Raw genomic sequence first — 10,717 nt, forward strand, 5'->3', positions numbered from 1 at the left:
TAATTGCAAAACCAGGATAGCAATCTCATATAACTTTCCATAAAGCATACCCTGCGCACTGGACAGCTTCACCAGTGCTTTATTATGGTTTTATCAGTTTAACTTGACTTAGTCCAGAATAAATCTGTTGTAGAGATTGATGCATATATCAGTAAATAAGTTACGGGTTTTTTCTCCAACCAACGAGTAACAAAAAAAAATATATATCTGGTTGAACTGTCAAAGAAATCAGTATATTACTTCAGAGATACTACCATTACCCCCTAATCTGGTCTAGAGTAAACAAGAAGAATACTTCATTCATGGATCCTGAAAATATATGAAGGCATCTTTACTAGAGATCAAAGTGCATCAGTTCATCAGTACTCTAGAAACAGGTGGAGACTACACTGTCAAAATGTATTTTAAATATAATATTAACATAGTCTTCAAAGCCTATGTAGAGAAAGGAACAGAGCAAGTGAAGAAGTGTTTAAAGCCCTGCCAAATATAAACAAAACAAATAACAACATCCAAAGCATTCAACTCAGGAACATGCGTTTTGCTACTGGAATCTAATTTTAGTAGCATCAGTACCTTAGAAATGAGCCAACAAACCTATACAGAGAAATTAAAAGGACCTGATAACTGATTGAAATGAGAACTTCAGTTATTCCTTCATTTAATCTGATATTATTTTTAAACTAGCAGAACTGAAACTTGCACATGATCACGCTGCCGAAATGCAGGCAATCATCATCATACACAGAGACTCCTTCCACCAGGATCTCACTGTGAGAGGGCAAATCATTGGGATGCATCATCCCATTACTTAGGTAGAAGAGAGCTTTTGTACCTGGAGTTTGGGTAATTACAGGTAGACTTAGTAGCAAATTAAAGACAGATAAAGACACATTGACCTGAAATGCCCGAAAGGAACATGTAACTTGCAGTGTCACAAGTATCTGCCCATTTATACACATGTGACATTCATGTCCTCTTTTATTCACAAACACTGCAACTCAGAAAGGCTGCCATAAAATCTTCACTGGTCTCCTGTTTACATACACAAGACGTAATGCATAAATCACCAAAACAGGTTTTTTTGACTTTGCCAGGAAGAGGAAAATTGAAAAAGATACCTGAAATGATCACCTAACTGAATGAGAATATTTTCCTGAGCTACTTAATTGTGAGGGTTTGAGAAGGCCGGTATATTCCAAAAGACTAAAAAGGTTTTGAAGGATATTAAGCACGTGGCTTTTACTGCTAATAGCAGAAGCAGCTACATTAGTTCATTGCACATTCAGAGCCATCAAGTCTCAGAATCCTGAAGCAGACAACATCTGCAGCATAAACTATCCAGCTCGGCCTAGAATATTACCAGAAGTTTTCTTTTTCTTCTGATTATAGCTATAATGTCTCAAGAGGATTTAGGAAGTGTACAGAAATGTTAATGATGATCTTGAAGATGTTATCAGTTTAGGCTTTGCAGTTTCACTACCTACTGAGTTAAAATCAGTTTGCCAAATGCAAACATTCACAGCACAAAAATGCTTGATAGTTGTTTGTAGTTTTTAGACCTTTAAACAGTATTTGACAAGCTGAACTGATGGTTCATTTTGCAATGGGAAAGCAATTTGGGTGGAAAAAAAAAGTTTAGAACTAGAGCCTATTAGCTTGCTTTCATTGCAAGTAAACAAAAAGTCCCCATTAACAAGCATCCAGGACAAAAGGAGTTAATATTTAATTAAAACCAGCTCTATCCACTGTAACAATGACCTGGAGCCAAACAAGGCAGAAGATGTATGAGTCATTCTTTCTGCCAGTGAATGAGACAGCTGATCTCCGAAGCAATTCCTCAAGACAAGCAGTCAGAACTGGAGTTCTGCCTCCATTCACAAAAACACAGTCCAGCATGAACCATGTGGCCCCAACCACAAGCTTTTCATGTCACACCCTTCCAGAAAGCTACAGCAAAGTAAACTTGAACTTTAGGCATAAACACACTGATTTCACTGCTTTGTCTCAAGATGCAGCACAGACCTGCTGAGGAACGTTATTTAATAAATGAAAAGTTAAGCAAACTATAAAGGGCTTAAATTTAACTCCTCCTTCTCCCAGTCACAAACTGCTTCCAAAAGCTCAGCTGCACTCCAGGGAAAGGTGTTCCTGTTAAATAAAAACGGAAACTTTCCAGAAAAACAAGAAGCTGCAAACGCTTCACTTAAACTTTATTTTGGGTAGCAGAACACTTTCTGTGGTACTGTGTGCTCTGACCTCATGCTTTACTTTTAGAGCTAAGCGCAATTAGTTTTAAAATATCCATCATGTATTCAAAGTGGCAAAAGAAATTGAAATTGACAGGAAATTCTATATGAACAGTAGTATTTTGGCTCAGCTAAAATAAGACTTCAGGCCTCAACAGTAATGGGTCTATTGAATTTTCTTTGATTCATTGTTACTTCTGAATATCTGAAAGATTGGCTAAATTCTAAGTATTCCTGAAAGAGCTGGGGGGTGGGGGGTTGATGTTGGTTGGTGGTTGTTCTTTTTCCACGGGAACAAATGCTTCTAACAAAGAAGCATTCAGAAGGCAAAACAGTGACAAATTTCAAGATGGTAAAAAATATTATTTCCCATAAGCACTGGATTTGCTGTCAAAACAATCCAAAACCCTTTTTACATAATGTGAGATGCTCTGAGTAATAAACTTAAATGCAGTTCAAAACTAGCTCCAGATCTCAAAATTCTTCCTTATGTGAATAATCCCTAGGAATATGAAGATGGGTTTGTAGAATCTGCTCTTCATTTGCTGCTATACTAAAATGAGAAGTATAAGTTAGCTTAAAAGGAGCACTCGCATTTAACATTTCACTACATGTCTCATAGTTCGCAAACCCCACTATGCCTTTCAGAATTATTATTTGGAGTAAAAGGCATTTACTTTTCCAGCAAACCAGAAAAACATGAAAAAGCTTATTACTACTACACAGACTTTCAGACTTGTAGATTTTTGGTGGGTTTATTTCTTTTGGATATGTTTTAAATAACATCCCTCCCTCCCATTTTGCCTAATCTAATTTTTCTCCCTTGTTTTTGTGCAGATATTTAAGGTCATGAGTTATGAGCAGCAGAAAATCAAATCTGTCAGATCACTAGAATCCACCAAAAAAAAAAAAAAAAAAACCTGTTAATCCAAACCACCAAAAAAAAAAAAAAAAAAAAAAAAAGAGACAAATAGGAGATAGTCTCTGTATTATAAACCGAAAGTCTTTTCATTGCTTTTAAGAGTGTCGGTCCCTATCAGGCAAACTTCAGACATAGAGGCATTAAATTATAATTTCTTGACTATTATTGGTCCTATAAAAGTGTGGATAGTTCTTGAATGTGGCTACACAGCATTTGCCTTACACTGGGTTTTACAACTTTTTGGCAGACGAGGAGATAGTCTCTGTATTATAAACCGAAAGTCTTTTCATTGCTTTTAAGAGTGTCGGTCCCTATCAGGCAAACTTCAGACATAGAGGCATTAAATTATAATTTCTTGACTATTATTGGTCCTATAAAAGTGTGGATAGTTCTTGAATGTGGCTACACAGCATTTGCCTTACACTGGGTTTTACAACTTTTTGGCAGACGAAAGTTAGTTAGCCAGATTAAACAAATCCACTCTTAACTGGACTACTATTTGAAGATCTAGTACTTTATTCTATTAAAATAATCCTTTGAGAATGAGAAACTACTTACTTTCACACCTTCTCATTTAAGAAATAAACTAGGACTCAACACTCGCTCGGACATCCCTGCGACACTGGTGGGTCCTTCACGTTAGGAGAACAGAAACTTATTTTCTAAAGTTCATTCCAAAGTTAGGTATTAATTATTTGAGAGAAATTACTTACTTTCAGATACTAAGAACTGGCTTCTGAAGGGCAGCAGCTTGTAGAAGCCATACACTTAATGCAGCTGAGCTGCAGTAGAGGCATGAACCCGTTACCTGTAGCTATTATTTCAAAACACTTACTGTTCACTTAATTTTTTTGTATTTTTTCAAATCACCCAAAAAACATTATAGCCCATTTTTCTGTATATCACCATCTGAGCAGCTTATTATCTATTGCTCTAAGAAGCAGATCTAGTGAATAGATCTTTGCTTGGGATGCCTTTTATGTATCTTTAATGAGCTATAGGAGAAATTAGTATTTGAGTAATTTTAAATAAAAACATGGGGTTTCGTTAATCTATTATTCCCCAAAATGAAATCTTTAACCATAGAAAGAAGTCACCCATTAAGAGTATGTTTTCTCTTCATTTTATTCCACAACAAGAGCTACCATGACAAAATAACATTAGATTAATATTTGAACCATTGTTTTTAAGTCACTGAACAACTGTCATCTGCCAAAACCAATGTGATTCCAAATATATGGAATCAATAAAGTCATTTTATAGTATTATCATGACAAAATGTTGCCACTGAGTTTATACTTAAATATAAACCAAAATATAATCGCTGAATAATATTTGTCTTGGTTGGCACTAAGCAATTTTAGCTATTTCCTTTCAAGTTTGAAGGTTGAAGCAAATATTAAAGGCTTCCCATTTTCAATTTCTGGCATCAGAAAACAGTTATACTCTGTCTTGCATAACAACTGACATGAGGAAACCTTACTCAGAGTAAGTTTTACATCAAAATAATTTAGATTGTTTCCTACATATATAATACTACACAGAGTAAGAAGCAAAACTCATTTCCATAAGAATCTAGTATGCAGCTAGTGGAATACATTTGTAAGCTTTCTGTAAGTAGCATTCAGCTTGTTAATTATGTAATAATAAAATATTAAAGAGGTTACTGAATTGTTTACATTTGGATTAATTCTTTAATACATGTGAACCTCCCACCATTTCCAATAGGAAAAGAATACATTTCTTTTCTGTTTACTTGTTTACCACCAGCTTATCACAGGTGACACTAACTGTAAAAATCTCTGGGCTAAAATATGTGAGGTAGTAAGGATAGCTTCAGGAAAAGCAAACCAAAAAAAATACACAAGCATTTTTCTGTGTGTGTCACAAAATGCAACTCACTTTCTTCTCCTAACTACTGAGTAGATTTTTGACCTGGTTACTCCCCAGTGGGGATCTGAACTCGTGGGAGAAACCTGGTCAGCTGCCACTGCTTTTCTTAAAAAGGGTCAAGATGTTTTAAAATTTCATGGTCATTTCCCTGGCTCCAGAGCATTATGAAAAGAAATATGTAAACACTATTGATGCTGCCAAATTGGCAGACTTCTAGTGTATGAAGGTCCAGAAGAACATAAATGGACACATCTAGCAATGGGTAAACAAGTCTGATTTCAAAATCTGTTTCCTGGCTAAGCTCATCCATGTAGACATGTGAGCAGAGCTACAATATCCACCAACACTAGTGTATAATACAGACTACCAAAAGTTGTTTAGAGTGGAGGGTTTTTGAACAAAAATGTGGGATCAAGTTAATAGCTCAATATTTGATGTTTTCATCTTAACTTTTTATTTAAGTTTTAGTTTAGCCTTTAGAAAAGCTGTGCAAAGTTTGTGTCTTATGAAACAGCTAAAACCATGACATGGCCGGAAACACAGAGCTTTGTTAAAGTATTTCTAGAACACTGAAAAACCTGTAATATTTGGTTGTAATGTACTGTGGACAAATGGCATAATTTAGCTTTATAATCCTTTACTAGGTGAAAAAGCAACTTTTTTTTTTCATTTAAAAATATTTACCAGATCATTTTCTCTGCCTGCACAAAGGTTTCTCAACCTAGTTGACACAAGACTAGACACCTTTCTCTCCCAAAACCTTTCTTCAGTGAAATACAATCAGATAAAGAGGTAAAAAGGCTCTCAAACATTTCATTCTAGTCTAAAATAAGCAGTGCCTCCAGGATAAAAATTGCCATTACATTAATTCATGTACCTACAGATATTATTAGTTTTAAATTCTGTGTTTTTTCAAACTTCTATTATTATCTTCACATGCATTATGAATCTGCCTGCATTTTTCTGACTTATGATCAAATACATTTAATCATTTTTCAGAAACAAAATCACCCATGTCAGTGAAAAATCAAACTAAGAGTTATCCACTCCATCAAAAAATAGTATCTTTGAGTAGTATTTTAATATACTTCTGGCTTGCTATAATGAATAAGATGATAGAATATAAAGAGTTCCTTAGGAAAATTACCACAGGGAGACAGCTACAGTTGTATCTGACCATTATACTACCAAAATGATCTTAGTACAGGACATCCTGTTTTCAATTATTAGGAAAGAATCACAGTAATTAATAAACATATATCCTCTGTTCCATTAATTTAAGGAGGGCTTTTTGATTATATACAGAATAGTCACATGCTAAAAATGATGTTAAGAGAATAAAAATGTCAGCAAAATAAACAATACCCCACAACTTACTTACAGATAAAGAATTTAACTTACTACATATAAAGCTGTTAAAACAGCATCAGTATGTAGGCAAGTAGTCATCAGCAGTATTTCCCTCTTTCTCTCAAAACCAACAGTAAGCACTTCACCTAAACATCCCCCCTTTCAAAAAAACTCCAAAAAACCAACAAAAACAGAACATCTATTCTATAAACACCTGTGCATAGTCATGTACACAATAAAAATTGCACACATGTGAATACTCACATATATATAAATCAGGATAAATTTGGAGAGATTATGTTAACTTGCATCAAAATCCTCTTTATTCCAAATGCATAAGTTTACATAAAAATTTCAACCAGAAATATTAGGAACAGACAATGCACAAAAATCTTTATGCTTCGAATAAACAGTATTGTAAATATCAAAGGAAAAAAATCAGAAAATATTGCTGAAAAGAACAAATATACTTCAACAAGCAAAAGGCTACCTTGAAACTTGTTAAAGTTCTCTTAATGAAGCAGCACATTTCTTGCTATTGTTAAATGAATCTCTCAACAACTACTCTAAATTCAGATTTACACATTATTGTTCTTAAACCTTCTCTTCATTAGAATGTGATCTGCAAGATTATTCGAAATTCTTAAAAGAACATGCAGGTGTAAAACAGACCGATGTCAGTTTTCTAATCACCCAGTACACAATCTGATAACTACAAAATACAAAGACAAAAATAACATGCAAAATATTTCAAGGTTTCTGAGAAAAAAAAAAAGGAAAGAAAATAAAGAAAAAAGCAGTGTTTAAGCATTTCATACACACCTAACGTTCTGTGTTGTGAACAAGGTGGAAAGAAGACACTTGCACTTAAATCTTGAAGCATCCCGTCCCGATGAACCCAGAGAAACTAATTTCTGCCATCAGAAAAGTACTCCACCAGAACACCAAATAATTATATGTGCTGCTCTAAAGGAAACAGCAAGCCCAGTTCTGGCTGTATGTAGTCTCTCGAGGTACAATAATATAAACCTGATCAATTGCAATTAAAATCTGAACAGAGGCTTAGAACTTGAAGTCTTGGTGCATTAGTTCTTGCCAAAAGCAGATGTGATTGTGAGCTGGAAGCAATTTCTCCTGGTAATTTGTGATGACACTGGGTAGAGCAGCCCCAGAGTCCCCAAAGACAAACTCATCAGAGACTCTAATGTATGCATGACACATGAGGTGGCTCTTTTAGAGCTCAATTAATTGGGCTGAACATTAAGACAGCAAGTTCAGGACTTTTTTTTTTTCCCCTCCAGAGTTGTTTTTCCTCTTTTTACAAGCAGTTTTTCCCCTTACCTTCTGCAAGCCATGTCTCCTGTAATTGGCTCAGATCTTGGAAGAGTTCTGCAAAAAGATAAAGACATGGATAAAAGACTCACACCTTTAATCTCTCCATAAGATTAAAATATGTTCAAAAATACATTTTCCTCTAAGAACAGTCTACATGAATTCTATTTTGACAGGCAAATGTACAGACAAAATAGGTGTTTTGGGGCATCAGTGAGTGATTTTTCTACACCTATTAATAAATAAACTCAGTACTTACTGCATTATTTTATCAGCTCTTGAATTAATAACCAGAACCTTAACACAGCTCCGTAGTATAAAAGGCTCATTCAGGAATACATAGAAAAGCTTAAAATTATAATCTTTCTTACAGTTGAATTATTTCTCCTTATACAATTTGGGCCTCCTCCTGTAATATCTGCCCCAGATAAAGCTTGATCGGACTTCAACACTTCTGCCTGAGCAATAACTGAGTATTTTAAATAGGAGGGTCATAACTATCATATAAAATTCTGAAGCCATTCTGAGATGCTGCAATAGCAAACAGAAATGGGAAATCTTTTGTACTTCCCCTTCTGTTTCACTTCATATGACAAGAGAATCACTACTATTTCCTCGATGCTGTACTCAGTGTACTTTAAAGTTAAAACCACCTTCTTCATGGACTCGGTTTTGCAGCAGCTTGTCTTTTTTTGCAATTCACTGAAATCAGTTGCTTACAATGGGTGTAAACCAGAGCAGCACTCAGCAGCTACTTTGCAAACCTCAGAAACTCAGTTAAGAAAATTCTGTTTACTAAGGAGGATATTTGAACTGACAAATGGTTTATTTTTAATTTACTGTATTTTGAGAGAGACTTCCTCTTTCACGAATGCTGACAGATAACTATTTACATACACTTAAATGACAGAGGCTATTCATTTATCCTGTGGAGTCATCCCCCACATTCACACTGGGAAATTATTTAACTGAAAATCAAAAAGTTGCTTTCTTTTCAATCTACCTTTCTAGACAAGTAAGGAGGGATTTTCAAAAGTATATCAGTGTGTCCTGACCCTGATAAGATTTATACAGGGGTAAGTTATAGGCTCCTACATACCTTCCTGCATGTCTTGCATACTTACAGGTGTGTAGGAGTAGCACATATACACAGACCTTGTAACCTAAAGTAGTGTTAACAGCTAATACTAGCCTACAGTTCTCAAGCTACAATCATGTGAGTGGCCACTGATGGGACTAAGGGACAAATCTGGCCCTCCAAAACTTTGTCCACTCTAGGCTTCCTTAACTGAAATTCCCTGGATTTTTAACCCTATTAGTGTTATACAACAACAGAAACAGGCCAGCAGACACCAGAAGCCTGACTACTAGCTCTGCAGCAAAGAGAGAGTGAAAATCAACAGTCTCCACACCTGTATTCTCTCGCTCCTGCTGCCACCAGTAAAAGGATATTAAAAGATGGGAAGAATGAAGAAAGTCCTAAATTTCAAGAGCCCTGACAGTGAAAAAGCCAGGTGCCATGACTTGTGTCAGATGCTGCAAAGGCTTGGCCTCAGTGCATGACATCGGTGTGCCACATGTGCACAAAATGCAACAGGATAAGTCAAGGAAAGAGTATCAACTTTATCAATTTATTGCCTCTCCCAGTTTGTTTTGTAGCAGTAAATGCAATTTTCTTGTCTTGTTTATTCATATTGATCTAGATAGATTTATCTGCAAAATAAATAAATTAACAGCTCTCAAAAAGCTTCTCTGCATCAGCATGAAAGGGAGAAGGGGGGGGGGAAGACGACAAGCCCTCACCTTCTGAATCATGAGCCAGGTCTCTGTTAATGAATTTTCTTTTCCTGACATTTGTCGGTCTCTCATTACAGTTTCTCCCACGCGGATTCTATAAACAGGAAAGATCAGTAAGATCAGTTACTTTAGAAATCTGAGGTTTGGGGTTTGGTTGGGGGTTTTTTAATTTTATTTTTATTTAATCAAGAAGAGTCAAAGTTGGCATAAAGTCTTTACATTTTCAAACAGGGAAATGATTATCTTGCAGTCTTCAATTTCTAGCAAATGATATTGCTGAGCACCTAACATCCTCCAAAAGATTCCTGTGTCTAAATGCAACACAATTGTATCTATGTAGACATATATTTGTAAAGATACATATATAATGTGCTCAAGCAGCAACACAATAACAACCATGTATTTTTAGCATCTAAAGTATATAAACCTACACAATAGCACATAAATCCCCTCTGCATAATCTGTGCAGGAGAACCCAGATATGAAATTATAATAGACTGCTTTGTTTCCCTGTGTTAGTTATAAAATTGTTTCCAAAGTCCTGAAAGAAAAAAAAAAAAAAGGAGAGAGAAAAAAAGGTTAATGTTTGCCTCAACTTCATTCTTCTGAATGTTGCAGGCAAACGCAGCCAGAAACTTTGAATGCAGCTGTGGCTGCTCTCGCCTTTCTCATCAGCTAATCATGTGCATGATTTTTTAATCATCCCAAAACTGTCTTTAAAAGAACACGATGCTTTATTGCAATAACTAAGAAGATAGGCTCATCCTGTAGGCAAAGCTCCCAGCTGAAGAGTCGCCCCTACAGCGGTAACAAAGCAGAGACTGTGTCTGCAAAACTCCCCCACAGAAATAAGTCGGAGTCAAGTTTATAAACACCAACTTTAAACTGATCACTCACATTGGTGACCATGTAAGGCACTTGCTGGTCATAAAATCCATCCATTCTGCAGCTCTTCAACGAGTCTTAGCTCTGTGTTTTATTTACTGGGCATTTGATCTGGAGATTTCCTCGGGATCTGGACTCCAATCAGCCTAGAGGGGAATACAAGATGGCTTTTAGATTTAAAAAAAAAAAAAAAGGAAAAGAAAAAAAAAGGAAAAGAAAAAAAAAAGGAAAAGAAAAAAAAAAAAGAGGCAGCAGCAGCAGCATGAATGAACTGCTTCCATTTGCATAG

At 35.6% G+C, this 10,717-nt stretch overlaps 1 protein-coding gene across 6 annotated transcripts in view; it reads right to left on the reverse strand.

Annotated features, from left to right (window-relative positions):
* Positions 1 to 10,485, reverse strand: part of ETV1 (ets variant 1) — a 65,078-nt gene extending 54,593 nt beyond the window's left edge. For 3 of the 6 annotated variants that reach the window (XM_009070775.1, XM_009070776.1, XM_009070773.1), the window contains exons 1-3: positions 10,441 to 10,485; positions 9,550 to 9,637; positions 7,756 to 7,803 (exon numbers count right to left, since the gene is read on the reverse strand). In XM_009070775.1, coding sequence (XP_009069023.1) covers positions 7,756 to 7,803; positions 9,550 to 9,637; positions 10,441 to 10,485 — 181 coding nt within the window. Of the gene's footprint in view, positions 1 to 7,236; positions 7,298 to 7,755; positions 7,804 to 9,549; positions 9,638 to 10,440 lie in introns of those variants that run through there. The other 3 variants (XM_009070778.1, XM_009070779.1, XM_009070777.1) reach the window with 1 other exon arrangement.
* Positions 10,486 to 10,717: the final 232 nt, after the last annotated feature.

Source organism: Acanthisitta chloris, unplaced genomic scaffold (genome assembly GCF_000695815.1).
Source record: "Acanthisitta chloris isolate BGI_N310 unplaced genomic scaffold, ASM69581v1 scaffold39882, whole genome shotgun sequence".
NCBI classification, from domain to species: Eukaryota; Metazoa; Chordata; class Aves; order Passeriformes; family Acanthisittidae; genus Acanthisitta; species Acanthisitta chloris.